At 41.7% G+C, this 14,986-nt stretch overlaps 1 protein-coding gene across 1 annotated transcript in view; it reads right to left on the minus strand.

Moving 5' to 3' along the window:
• Window positions 1–10,237: 10,237 nt before the first annotated feature.
• Window positions 10,238–14,986, minus strand: part of PDLIM1 (PDZ and LIM domain 1) — a 38,687-nt gene continuing 33,938 nt past the window's right edge. Inside the window, exons 6-7 of the mRNA XM_027960151.2 lie at window positions 11,203–11,320; window positions 10,238–10,770 (exon numbers count right to left, since the gene is read on the minus strand). Of these exons, the coding sequence (XP_027815952.1) occupies window positions 10,584–10,770; window positions 11,203–11,320 (305 nt within the window). The 3' untranslated portion in view covers window positions 10,238–10,583. The remainder of the gene's footprint in view (window positions 10,771–11,202; window positions 11,321–14,986) is intronic.

The following is a 14,986-nucleotide window of genomic DNA, read 5'->3' on the forward strand; positions in this document are numbered from 1 at the left end:
ATAGGCAAAGGAGAGGAGAGGGCATTTTAAAAGTTCAAACTGCTGAAAAGACTCCCTCATGGAAAATCTAACTGACAAAGAGCTCTAATTAACCAGCTTAAATGTAAGCACTTATGAATTATATTTCTAAACATAGTAAAAACTAATCCAATTGTTTTTCAAGTTCACATGACCTAAGATTAATGTCTAGTAAAGAAAAGCAAATTTAAAGTTATTGATTTAAATAAACTTGTCTGTAGAGGAGAAGGCAATGGCAACCCACTCCAGTACTCTTGCCTGGAAAATCCCATGGATAGAGGAGCCTGGTAGGCTGCAGTCCATTGGGTCGCAAAGAGTCAGACACGACTGAGCGACTTCACTTTCACTTTTCACTTTCATGCATTGGAGAAGGCAATGGCAACCCACTCCAGTGTTCTTGCCTGGAGAATCCCAGGGACGGGGGAGCCTGGTGGGCTGCCGTCTATGGGGTCGCACAGAGTCGGACACGACTGAAGCGACTTAGCAGCAGCAGCAGCAGTAGAGTTATCAAACTAAAAATAGTTTATTCTACCTGGGTTTACTAGTTAAGTAAGTTGTGTTATCTCTGCTACAACATTTGTCAGCAATTAACAACTTGGGATTATGGTTGACCCTGTTTAATGTTTCATGAATTTTCTTTGTTTTGATTTGTTTTTCCATTTGTAGAGGCTGTTTATTGGCATTGGTAGTCTGAGTTTTCTCCCCTTTTCTCTCTTCTATTTTTTTTTAACTGAAATAGAGTTGATTTACAATGTTGTATCACAAAGTTTTCACGGCTAATCAAAACATAATTGTTGCGAACAAGTAAATATAAATGGGATGGGACTTTTTAGGTGAAGTCTTTAAGACTAGTTATGTTTTATGGTATGTCTACTTAAAGAGGGAAAGGACATAGGTACATCTATGGCTGATTCGTGTTGATGTATGGCAGAAACCAATGAAATATTATAAAGCAATTATCCTTCAATTTAAAAAAATTTTTTAAATTAAGAAAACACTAGTTTCTCCAAACTTTTTTGGTAACTTGAAACTTTAGAGTGTTGATGAAAACTTAATCAGTGGTCAATCTAAGAAAGAAATGGAAATTTTACTCAAGCAAACATGAGGATTATAACCCAGGTGACAGTCTTTCCTAGAGCTTTCAAGACTGTTCCAAAGAGGTAAGAGGGGAGACCAGTATATGCATGATTGTGGCAAAGGGGTATAGGTAATCAAGCACACATCTTGGCAGAAGTTTTCTGCTATTCACAAGGAACAGATATCTTGGTTAATGGTTTTAGTGCTCTTCTAAGTATGAGAAGATGCAAAAAAAACTGAGTTCATAAAATTTTCTGCTGGAAATGTCTGTCTGAGGGCAGGTTCTGTCAGTTTTCCCAGAGCACAAAATGCCTTATCCTGATCTTCACCTGGAATTCCTTTCAGAATGTATTGTGGGTCCATGACTGCAGTGGCTTATGACTTGATTTGTTGAATTGGACAGTGAACAACATTATTTTACAACCCATCTCTTTTGGTCTTAATTTCTACCAAGGTTTAGAAGACATTTGTCCCATGGTACTAGGAAGGTTCATTCCCAGGTTAGGTGAGGAGTTTATCAATAGGCTACTCACTGTGCTATTTATTACCAAACTGACTAGGCTCTGTTAACAGTAGCCTTACTATCCTGTTGTGGTCCAGAAAATGGTTCCCTCTTGTTGCTTCTTCCCCTATCTAGAGTTGTTGTTGCTGTTGTTTCATTGCTAAGTTGTGTCTGACTCTTTTGTAACCCCATAAACTGTAGCCCTCCAGGCTCCTCTGTCCATAGGATTTCCCAGGCAAGAATACTGGAGTGGGTTGCCATTTTCTTCTCTAGGGGATCTTTCCGACCCAGGGATGGAACCCAAGTTTCCTGCATTAGTAGGCAGATGCTTTACCACTGAGCCACCCAGGAAGCCCTATCTAAAGTTACACAGTTACAGCCATCAATCATATAGGATTGTATATTTGGTCAATTGTTTCAAGTCACCTAGCCATCATTATTTTTATCAGAAGTTCAGTCACACATTTGGTAATGCAGAAAACAATAATCTTGTAAAATAAGGCAGAATACAATAATATAGCTAGTGACATTCATAAGGTCATAAGTAAGAATTTAAGCTGAGATCTCCCATTAGGTGCAGCCCAGCATATGTCCAGATCATCTGACCCACTGCTTTCAGTACTCTTTCTAAGGGAAATGATATATTGGCATTGTCCATACATTTCACCAAAGATATCCTCACGTACAAGGTGAGTGATGTGTTGCCCTGACCACTTACAGGACAGAGAAAGTGCACACCTTCTAAGGAGTTACATGGCTGGTGCCAGAAGAAAAAAAAAAATGGATCCTTAAGGTTGAGCAAGTATTAAGGTTAAGTAGGTATTTCTTCCATTGGAAGGTCTGGTTAATGCATAATACAGATGGACAATGCACAAAGGAGGGATGAAGGAAGTCTAAAGGGGTGGAGAAAATTATGTTTAAAGTTTGCTGGTCTTGCCTTAAAATATGAATTTTATTTCATCAAGAGTTTTGCTAAATTAAATAATGAAAATGTATTGAATATTAAATAAGATATTGAAACATTAACTACTAAACATAGGCTTCTTTTCAGAAAAACTAAAGATATTTTGGATTATTGATAAATATGTTCAGTGCTGCACTGAAAATTTTTCTATAAGAAAGCACATGACTTTTTTTAAAATTATAAATAACATTTATGTTTTCATTTCTACAGAAAGCTAATGTAAAAGGCAGTCCATAATTTCTTATTCTTAATTTTCACTAGAAATTAAGGTATTTAAAGATTTTGACTGAGGAAAAAAAACAAAAACAATGTAAGAGCTATGAGTTGAACATCACTCAGTGTCTTACTGAAGACTAGAGCCTGGAAGACGGACTCTCGGATAGCTCTGAGGAACTTCTCGGAAGAGGTGAAAGAGGAGCCAATGTATTAATACATATGAATATCTTGGCTGGGAAATATATGTAGTCAAATATACAATTTAAAAAAACAGATATCAAGTTAATGTTTTCAGCACTTGTATATGGGAAAATGCCAGACTCTGTGGTCTTTGAAATTCTTCCTTAGATTATACACCTTAATTATCTAAGGACCCATATATCCAAAACACAGACTACCTCATCCTGAATCCCTTTCAGGATGTACTTGTAGGTCAGCAATTGCAGTGGCTAATGGCTTGATCCTTGTAGTATAGGAATAGTGGGCAATGCTCTTTGTTTACAAGGTTAAAAACTCATTTGGGAGAATGGCATTGAAACATGTATAATATCACATATGAAACGAATCACCAGTCCAGGTTCGATGCATGATACTGGATGCTAGGGCCTGGTGCACTGAGATGACCGAGGGATGGTATGGGGAGGGAGAAGGGAGGGGTTTCAGGATGGGGAACACGTGTATACCTGTGGCAGATTCATGTTGATGTACAGCAAAACCAATACAATATTGTAAAGTAATTAACCTCCAATTAAAATAAATATTTATTTTTTAAAAAAACTACTAAATTAATAAGGAAAACACCTTCTTATCCAAGGAAGTGTTTTTGTTTTGTTTTTTTAAAGATACAAGGAATGGAGATACATTTTGTAAGAAGGAAAGAAAGGTAATTTGTCCTAAAGTTTGTTATTTCTAAATGGAAAAGAAAATAAGGAATGAACCAATAGCGAAATAGAAAGCTGTAAGGGGTCTGTGAGAAAAAAAAAAAAAGAATTGTTAGAAAGGAATTTTATATGTGGTTAGGGATGGCTAAGATTGAAATAAATTTAAGTGAATGAGCTTTGTTTGTGTGAATGAGTTTTAATGGTAAACGCAAGATGGTGCAAAACCTGTGTTTTTGTTTTTCTGTTAAGAGAGCAAAGTTTTCTTACACTATTGATCTACTTTTGATAACAGACTATAAAGTTTCTTTAACCTTTTACATAATCTGTTGCAACTTTCTGTATTGGCCTTTGAAATCGCTTTTTGCCACATTGGTTAAGTAAACAAGTATTGTTTCATAGTGATCTACAATCCTATCTAAGTATTTTGACATTTGTTGACATCTTTGACAAACTTTCTGAAATCAAAATCTGATTTTGATTCTTTTGATCTTTTGCTAAATTTGGGATGCTCCAGAATTTCCCTGAAACATCTCAGAGAGAGATTAAACTAACTAGGCTTATTTGGCATGTTGGATTACCTGGGAAGCACTGTCAAATGAGTAATGATAAAACTTCTTAGGTTATATATTAATATAAATGTTCTAGAAATTATATGAAATTCCTAAAATTGGATATGTCCTGGCATAATGCTATGTCATAGTTTTAGCTATTATCTTAGTATGTTATATGTTGTATAAATACCCAAACTTCTTTGTCAATTGCATTGTAATCAGGTCCTTAACCATGCCATTTTAAGTCTTTGACTATATCACTCTAGTGCTTTTACAAAAATGAAGATCTTCAAGAAGATTCATAGAAAGGACTTTTCTTTTTACAAGTTTAAGTTTCTGATAACTTTTAGATCATATCACTGACATGGGTAAGAAATTACAGAATTCTAGAGGAAAACTGATGGTTTCAGAAACTGCTAACAAGAGATCAACAAGAATAAATTGATGAATACGATTTTAAGTTTCATGACTTTTTGTCCAAAATAGTACTGGCTTTTAATATTTGTTCTCCAGATATGAGGAAACCTTAAATATTTAAATTCTATCACATATTACCACTGTTATACATTTTTTTTTTTAGAGTTACCCACATATTTAATTTTATTCCTGCTTCTCTACTATGTTATCTGGGAATTTCCCCTTCTTAAAAAACTGTTTTTACTATCACCCTTTAGTTTGTTTTGCTAATAACAAATCTGTTATTATTTATTTATTTATTTGGCCAGGCTGTGTCTTAGTATGGCACTTGGGATCTTTGATCCTCATTGTGGCATGCGAACTCTGAGTTGAAGCATGGGGGATCTAGTTCCCTAACCAGGAACTGAACTAGGGCCCCCTGCACTGGAAGTTCGGACTCTTAGCCACTGGATCACAAGAGAAGTCCCTAGTTTTGTCTTTCTTTAAATGATTTCATTTTTAAAAGATATACATATATTTTTCAATATTTTATTATTCCTATTTTGTTAATTTTTATATTTTGGCCATGACACACAGCATGTGGGATCTTAGTTTCCCAACCAGGGACTGAACCCACATCCCTTGCAATGGAAGGGCAGAGTCTTAACCCCTGGGCCACCAGGGAAGTCCCTAAAGATATTTTTGCTTGTGTACAATTCCTAGGTTTATTATTATATCCTTTTAGCACATTAAAGCTACCTTCCCATTGAGGTCCAGTTTCCATTTTTGCTTTTGCAAAATTAAATATTGATTTTAAGTTTTTCTTTTTAAGCGGAATCTCTTTCCTTCTTTCTTTCTTCCTTCTTTCCCTTTCCCTCTCCCTTCCTCCCTCCCTCTTTCTCTTTCCTCTTTTTACTCCTTCCTGACTAAAGTATACCTATGTAAAAAAGATGAAACATTTATCTTTTTTTCTCTACCTGATTTATCCAGAATTTGGCTTCTTCAGTGGGCCCCTTCTGAACTTGTTGGCTTATTAGTATCCAGATTGCAACCAGTTATGCTAATCATTGTTCTAACTTTTCCTCTCTCTTTGTTATTTTTAAACTGTTTATGCTTTGAGTTGTCTCACTGCTGTACTATAGTCTTACTAATGCTATTCCTTATATCCTGCCTATTTTATAAGATCCTTGTTTCTTGCATTACCATCATGTAACCAGGTCTCTGACTAAATTAACAATGGCTAAATGTCTTGAGGCAATTTGTCACATACATAACTCTCTGTAAAATTAATTGTAATAGTGTAATTCTAAATATTATGAGTTTGAGTAGGCTCCAGAAGTTGGTGATGGAAAGGAAGCCTGGCATGCTGCAGTCCATGGGGCCGCAAAGAGTTGGACACAACTGAGCAACTGAACTGAACTCTAAATATGGGGAAAAGCAACATGGGAGAAACATTTCTTGAATCACAACAATCTAGTAAGATAAATGATACAGAGACTCTATAGGATAACAGGGCCTAATTCAAATATAGCACATGAATAGCCAATCAATGGAACTCTCATCCTAGGAACGAGTCTTCCTAGCCCATGGGACAAATTGGTCATGAAATGCCTCCCACACCTTGGTCAAATTTATGACCCAAAGTGGGAAGTAAACCAAAAAGAACAAAGAGCATCACTCATCACCTAGTTAAACTAGTGAGTTAAATCATAACCCACTGCATTTACCTACCAACAGTGCACCCTGAAGGGAATTCAGGATGAAAAAAAAAAGGATGAGGCACTCTGTGCTTTGGCCCCTAGATAATTAGATGCATATCCTGGGAAGAAGTTCAAGGACTCCAGATTCTTGCATCTTCACATATGTAGAAAAGTACTGAAATCACTAACTTGAGATGTCTGTTCTTCATGATTAGCAGTGATCTTTTACCAAGATGTATGTTTAACTACTTGTATTTCCCAGTCAAAAAATTCACATATATACTGACTTCTCCCTTACCTCTTTGGAGCAGCTTACTCAGAGCTACTGATTGACTGTTTCCTGGGCAGTAGTCCTCAGTAAGACTCTGAATAAAGCTTAAGCTCACAGCTCTCAAGTTGTGTACTTCTAAGTTGACATAGGGTTTGGCTGGAGAAAACAACAGAATGCTTTCAAAATAGCAATCCTAGTGGAGGATGGGCAGAATTGAGAAGCCAGAGTGCAAGACAATTAGAAGAGATCTGGGACATACGAGAACAAGGAAAGACATGATACCTAGAAGCAAAACAGAAATCCAAGATGCCTCGTTTTAAGGAAGGTGCAGGTTGTGTGTTCTAGTAAAAGTAGCCAGTAGCTACATGTGCCTATTGAGCATCTGAAATGTGGCAAGTGGCATAGATTAAAATAACACTTTGGATATATGGTACTAAATACCATGTATTATTTATCTAGGCTGTTGTGGGTCCTTGTTTCTGCACTCAGATTTTCTCTAGTTGTGGCTAGCGGGGGCTACTCTTTGTTGCAGTGTGGGGGCTTCTCACTGAGGTGGCTTCAGTAGCTACAGCACACAGGCTCAGTAGTTGCGGCACACTGGGCTTAGTTAATCCGAGGCATGTGGGATCTTCCTGGACCAGGGATCGAATTCATGTCCTCTGCAATGCAAAGCAGATTATCAACCACTGATCACCAGGGAAGCCCAAAACAGTGTACTATTAAAACTGATTTATTGGTTCTACCTTTTCCTTTTTCATTACGGTTATTAGAGAGTTTTAAATTACATATGTAGCTTGCACTGTACTTTGGACAAGGATGAAGCATACATTTACAGATTTGTTCACCAAACATTTGTGGACTATCTCCCTGCTCAGTTGACAAAACTGACAAAGACAGAACAGCTCCTACGGGGGCTTCATTCCTTTCAGGAGACTATGATTATGTGATGAGTCTCATGTGATGTGTGCCCTTGAGGTGTGCCCTGGATACGTGGGCACATCAGATCTTAGGCGTGGTGAACCAGCAGGGAAGCCTGTTCAGGAGGCTTTGTCCTGGAAGACCACTGATGTTAACTAACTAAATCAAGAAGTAGAATGTTGCAAATCAGAGGGAATCACTTCATCAAAGTCTGTGACTGTTTTTCCTCTTTAGGAAGTTGTCCAAAGGCTTAGCATTTAAAGAATGATGGGATATTAGAGATATTCCAATACATTCCTTCTATTTTTGCCCTCATTTTAGATTAAGCATGACAGAAGAAATAAAATCACATGAACATGGTAGGCAAGGACAACAGGCCAAACCTTAAAATTACTCTTGGCTAAAATATTTCTATAAACCAATGGCTGCAGAAAGAGAGGAGTTCTTGGCCATAAAACATACAACTTGTACTAAGGACAGTAAAGCTGACACCCTGTTTCATTTTCTTAGGAAGTTAATTAGCTTTGGAGACAGTAGATAGCAGCCACAGTGGTCACTTGACACTCTCAGGATCTGACCTCCAGTGGAAGGGAGGCACCCTGCAGCTCAGATCCACTCCTAAGAATAATACTGCCATTAAACAAGTGTCAGACATTTGGCACATTATCTGAGGAAAAGAACTGGAAAAAGTTCTAAGAGTGTAATACCCATTCATCCTTTTCCAATCAATAAACCCAAATCACAATTGTTACTATATTTGTAAATCCATCGAACTTTCTGTGCTTCAGAGAGCTTTCATTTTGTGTGGATTTGCCCAAATTAAGAACTTTCAATCATCTTGCCATTTACAAACATAGAAAAGAGTTTAAGAATTGTGGCCAGCAGTGTCTGACTCTTTTCCACCCCATGGACTGTAGCCCACCAGGCCCCTCTGTCCATGGAATTTTCCAGGCAAGAATACTAGAGTGAATTGCCATTTCCTCCACTATGTGATCTTCCCAAACCAGAGACTAAACCCGTGTCTTTTGTGTCTCCTGCATTGGCAGGTGGATTCTTTATCATCAGTGCCACATTGGAAGCCCAAAGTAAGAACTAATTGCAAACAGGAAAAAGAAAAATCAAGAACTTGAAAATAGTTTTCTGCCTGAAAGTTTTGCTTCAGGTCTTATAGACTAGAACTGCTTATGTCTAAACTGTCCCTGGTGCATCCAAGTTTCAGAGAACTGCAAAGTAAAATCCTAGCGCTACCATCTAATTAGAATCCTTACTCTTAGAAAGCTAGTCCATAAAGGACATCATCCACAAAGAACATCAGCTATTACCCATGGTGGTGAATACTACTTGAGAGAGACGATTTGCTCTTTCAGAGTAGGGTTGGTGGAATGACCTGTCCATCTCTTAACAAATCAATCTCTAGAGTGATGAGAGCCATTGTTTGAGCAAATGACTCCACTAGTGGTTAGTCACCAAGAGATGACCTTTGGTAACCTCAGCTATGGTTTTTCTAGTAGTCATGTATGGATGCAAGAGTTAGACCATAAAGAAAGCTGAGCAACGAAAAACTGATGCTTTTGAACTGTGGTGTTGGAAAAGACTCTTAAGAGTCCCTTGGACTGCAAGGAGATCCAACCAGTCCATCCTAAAGGAAATCAGTCCTGAATACTCATTGGAAGGACTGATGCTAAAGCTGAAACTCCAATATTTTGGCCACCTGATGTGAAGAACTGACTCATTTGAAAAGACCCTGATGCTGGGAAAGACTGAGGGCAGGAGGAGAAGGGGACGACAGAGGAGGAGATGGTTGGATGGCATCACTGACTCAATGGACATGGGTTTGGGTGGACTCCGGGAGTTGGTGATGGACAGGGAGGCCTGGCGTGCTGCAGTTCATGGGGTTGCAAAGAGTCAGACATGACTGAGAGACTGAACTGAACTGATGCTGGGAAAGATTGAAGGTGGGAGGAGAAGGGGATAACAGAGGATGAGATGATTGTATGACATCACCAACTTGATGGACATGAGTTTGAGTAAGCTTCGGGAGTCGGTGACGAACAGGGAAGCCTGGTGTGCTGCAGTCTGCAAAGAGTCAGACACAACTGAGAGACTGAACTGGACTGAACCTCAGATCTCTGATGCAAGGCTCCTTAACAGCCAGGGTTCCCCATCTCTTCTTTGAGTAGAATGCATTTGCCACTTCCCTGAGCAATCTGGAGGTTTAGGGCTGCTGGCCACCTTCCTGAGTTTACTTCCCTTCATAAAGGAGAGGTTGTAATGGCAGCAAACCAGCCTGGGGAGGGACTTGCTAGGGAGTATTTTAAGGCCATTTGGAAAGCATTCATTTCTTCAGGTAAGTCCCAAAACAGCCAAATGTAAAGAAAATATTGTTACAACATAACTATCTTATATTAGCATCAGAGAATAATTTGGAGTAAGCTGCAAAGAAATAAAGGAACATGGCTGTTGGCACTTCCCTGGTGGTCATTGTGGTTAGGACTCCATGCTCTCACTGCCAAAGATCTGATCCCATCCCTGGTTGGGAACTAAGATCCTGAATGCTCTGTGGCAGGGCCAAAAAAAGAACATGGCTGTTTCAAATGCCAGTGTTCTCACACCTGGAGGGAAAGGCCTGCAAATCTCAAAGGAGTGGAAACCCCAAAACAAGAGGAAAGGCCTCAGAAATCTCGTCTGGCTTGAGATAAGAAAGAGGACACATGGTCACATGGTAAAGAGATACCACACTGCCTTTAAGTCCGTTAATTTATTGAGTAAAAATGAAATCATTGTCAGACATATTAAATTCAGTTTGGTTTGAATTTGGCTGATGTCCATTTGCAGCAGAGATGAATGAAGGGAGAGAGAAGATACAGTGACGCTGGCAAAGGGACACCGAACAAGGCCATTTTCCATTACTTATGAAAGCAGGCATCACACAGCCAGCGTGAGTCATTAGCAAAGGGGGACGTAATGCTGAATGAGCAGTGACAAAACCAAAGTAAGCAAGAACTTGGAAGAAGAGAGGCCAGAGCTTTCAGAGGACAAAATGCAGCAGGGGTTGCATGGAGAGCAGCGCTGGGCGGGGAGCTGCCCGCTCACTTGGGGAACACCGTGATCACGTCATAGCCCTCGGGTGGAGTGACCCGTTCCCGGGCATGCCTTTCACAGTAGATCTGATCCTCCACGAAGAAATGGCCCTTCTGTTTCAGATTGGTGCCACAGTCGGTGCACACGTAACACTCGGGGTGGCGGTGACGTTCCCGCAGCTTCACGAACACGCCGCTGCAGGAGGCGGGGAGAAGAGGTGCTCCGTTAGTGACGAGCACCTGAAGGTGACAGGCTGGTGTCCTCCCAAGGGGCTCCTTTCCAAGGGCAGATCAGAGCCTCCCTGTTGGCCTCTAGTCATAAAGGGGCTTCTCCTGCCGAGAGGCCAGAGACATTCCCCTTGAAGACTTCCAGAAGACCCTCCCACTTCAACAGAGCAGCCCTGCTTTTTCTGGTTTTACATGTCCATACCCTAAGGGTTTCGCAGCCAAGGAAAGCCTTCACCACGTGGCTTTGGGACACAGGACCAACCTCGCCTCTCTGCTCTGTTTTCCAGGCAGGATTTTTTCCTCCATCATGCCCACAACGGGCAACATCCAGCACTTTCCACATTTTCATGGTTTACACAACCTGCGGGGCCACTGATGCCTGGGGAAGGCAGATACTCACACAATGCCAGTGCCACATTTGTCACACATGGGCAGCTTCTGGGCGTTTCCAATTGAGGCAGCCACTTTGGTGACCGGAGCCTTAACACTTCTGAATCCTGAGGGCTTGTTGGGATCCCCTAAAAGGAGGAAAACATTTGGGTTAGCCAGGGAGGGCAGGATTGTATAAGCATCATTTAGCTCTTTCAGAGTCACTTATATGCATGTTCCAGCAAGGTCATGGGCACCAGAATCAAACAGACTTGACTGCTGTGTGATCCTGGGCAAGTTACTTAACTTCTCTGGTCCCCAGTTTCCTTTTCTATAAAATAGGAGAACGTTTCCCCTTCAGAGTGAAACAAAATGGTTGAAAAAGACACATGTAGCCCTCCCTGGCATATATGGTCAGCCCTCAAAACAAATTACATTACACGCTGATTAAATACAAGCAAACACATTGATATGGGACTTAAAAATACTTTACATAGACGAAAAAAATTTAAAACACCTGATAATCAAAGGGCAGTGTAGTCAGATGCCAAAAGAAACCCACACTACAAGGACAACATCATAGTACAGAATGCTAGAAGTCACATAAAAACCACCTGCCGCAGAGCAGAGACAGTAGCAGCCTTCCTGCAGTCAGCTTTCTGCGTGCAAAACCAGCTCCTAGTTTCTAGAGCTCTGCCTACAGCCCAGTTCATCACCTGGGTAGGTAGTTGTGAATAATAATGGTAAGCTACTAATATTACTATTATTGCTATATATTTGGCTGGCTGTGTTTCCACATCACATTTTTTTTTTCCTGTGATGTTGGCCCAGTAAGTATTGTTATGTCTGTCAGCTATTTACACACTTCTGTCTGGACTACAAATTACTAGACCACCAGAGCTCTGTTTCACATATTTTTTCAATACTCCACAGAGCCTACCACAGGCTTAGCAGAAAAGAATGGTGGGCTACAATCCATAGGGTTGCAAAGAGTCAAACATGACTGAAGCAATTTAGCATGCACACATGCATAGCCCAAGGTATCATCTTGCCTTTCCAAACCTTTCTCCCTTCCTTGGTCACAGTCCCAGCTTTGTTCATTATAGAATCTTTTTTTTTTTTTTTCCGCATTAATTTTTATTTTTATAAAATATTGCACTCAAGTATTATTTCTGTCTTGATTATTAAGTTTTGGGGTACCAACTTAAATTCCATACCCAAAGCAAATGCCTCCCTCACCGTATCCTAATTCTGGCCCTGGCTGAAGGGATCTCAGAGGGGCCTGGCTGGGCAGCCTCATGACTCTGAGTGTCCCAAACAAGCTCCCTCACTTTCTGGCTGGAACCAGCTGGGCTGTCTACCTGCTGAGAAGACAAGGAAATGGCATCTTTGCATACCTGGAAAGCTTGGAGAAAATCGGTAGTTCTAAGGGAGCCAAACCTATGAGGTCAGGGTCTCTTATGTGATGGACTGTTTTTCACAGAAAAATTACCAGGAAAGTTAAGAAGTGCAGGAGGAGAGAAGTAACATGACACATGAGCCCCATTGTGTAGGAGAACCCACATCTCTTTTTGGAACAGAGAGAAGTGAACTGATGGAGCTGGGCACAGTGTGAGTAGAGGAGGCTGTGTGCTGCCTAATGCTGACCTTGCTGCAGCTTATGCAGCCCTGCAGCACCACCTGCTGGCTCAATTTTCTTCTCTTACCTAGTCAGCCAACACTGCAAATGCAAAGAAAATTCCACATCTTTTTTCTGTCCACTTCACTGTTCAACAGCACTCAAGGGCTCCATACTGCCTACAGAATCAAATTCACGGTCTTTAACCTCACACCTGGTGGTCCTCCATGATCTGAACCGCAGATCACCTAAGGATTCTCCAGAAACCCTGGGCACCTGCCAAAATGAGCCTAGATACCTTCTGAGCAAGCCTCCAGCTGACTGCACCTGGAAGTCCTGTATTAGATATATGTCACCGCAATTAAAAAAAAAAAAAAAAAAAGACTCCTTCTCCCTGCAAATTTTAGAATTTGACTAGAGCAAGAGGAAGTATGAGAAATCCTGGACCCTTTCTCCCAGTCCAGAGGCTAAATTTTACCCCAGATGAGAAGACCCACATTGAGTCTGGAGATTTATCACCAAGCCCTGCTGCAGCCTCATGGCTCAGATGATAAGGAATCCGCCTTCAATGCAGGAGACCCAGGGTCAATCCCTGGGTCGAGAAGATGCCCTGGAGGAGGGAATGGCAACTCACTACAGTATTTTGCCCAGAGAATTCCATGGACAGAGGAGCCTGGTAGGCTGCAGTCCATGGGGTCACAGGGAGTCGGACACGACTGAGCGACTTCACTTTCACTTTCATGCATTGGAGAAGGAAATGACAACTCACTCCAGTGTTCTTGCCTGGAGAATCCCAGGGACGGCGGAGCCTGGTGGGCTGCCATCTATGGGGTTGCACAGAGTCGGACACGACTGAAGCGACTTAGTAGCAGCATAAGAGAAGAATTTTTCTAACTTCCTGTGCCTCTAAATTGCCAATTTCTCTAAGGAACCCACTAAAGTGGGGAGGAAGCCTGGGTGCTGGGCGTGTTCAGTAGGGGACTTTCAGCTTAGGAAGGACTCCTGGGGAGCCGACTCTGCAGCTGGGGACTTTCAGGAGGAAAGGGACTATCTTCCAGACAGAGCTCAGTTCTGACCCTCACTGGCTGCCCTGGGCAAAGAGCCAGCCACTCTGGAGCCTGGCTGAAGTGTATCTCACAGGACCACCACATGTCCCTCCCAGAAGTACCAACTCTCTCTTCACAGGCAGGCACACTGGGAGGAAGAGAGCAAGAGAAGGCAGGACTCCAGTAAGCCTCAGGGAAAAGGAGAGTGCAGAGTGAAGAGGGCTGCAAACCCCAACTCTCCAGACGTCACTGGTGGCTAGGTTGACGGTGAGAACCAGAGGTGCTTATGAATGACCACCTGGGAGGTGGGTGCGCCTGAGAGCTGTGGCTCACAGGTCACCTTTTTGAGAAGAAGGAAAAGCCTCCCTTCTACAGCACACCGGTCTGCCAGGAATTTCTCACTGTTGTTGCTACAAAGCTGAGACAGCTTGCTGCCATCCGCTTGAATATTATCGTAAGAAACAAACAGTGTCTGATGTATACACGGCAAAGATTATCTCCTGAGACTTGCAGAGCCACACAGGTAGCCCTGGGTGCCTCGAGCATCAGATCTCACATGTGAACAAGCCAAGGCTGGCCTCGAACCTCTTGATGAGGTTTCAAACATCGGCACAGTTACCAAGCACCTACTGTGTGCGCCAGTCACAACTATGGATGTTTTGTGTAATTTGATCCTCACACCAGTCTTAAGAGGAAAGGATTTTTATCCCCAGTTGACAGATAAGCAAACAAGTCTAGAAAGGTTCAAAGGGTTGCCTAAGGTCAGTTCCGGGGTATGTGGCCAAACAGGGGGCCCTTAGACTTTGAAGAGGCCATCCACCCTAGAGCAAGAACAAGTGCATGGCCCCAGAGTGAAGCCACACTCTGCTGCCACAGCCCACAACCTTCACCCACTCACACGTGCCAACCACCACAGAAGCATGGTATGTGGGCTCAAACGAAACTAGTGGCCAGCGGACAGCCCCACAGAATGCCACAACCGTCAAGTTCACCCCCACCTTCAGCCTCCCTCAGTGCCTGCAACAGGAAACAGCTAAGCAGGTGTGGCTGAGAGCTCATTCAGTCCCCCTCTTTTTTTTGAAAGAGCTTTTAGCATTTAAGAGGCCGACCTCCCAAAGCACACTGTGCTCTCTGCACCCCTAAGGCTGTGT

The sequence above is a fragment of the Ovis aries genome, chromosome 22 (genome assembly GCF_016772045.2).
Source record: "Ovis aries strain OAR_USU_Benz2616 breed Rambouillet chromosome 22, ARS-UI_Ramb_v3.0, whole genome shotgun sequence".
Lineage (NCBI taxonomy): Eukaryota > Metazoa > Chordata > Mammalia > Artiodactyla > Bovidae > Ovis > Ovis aries.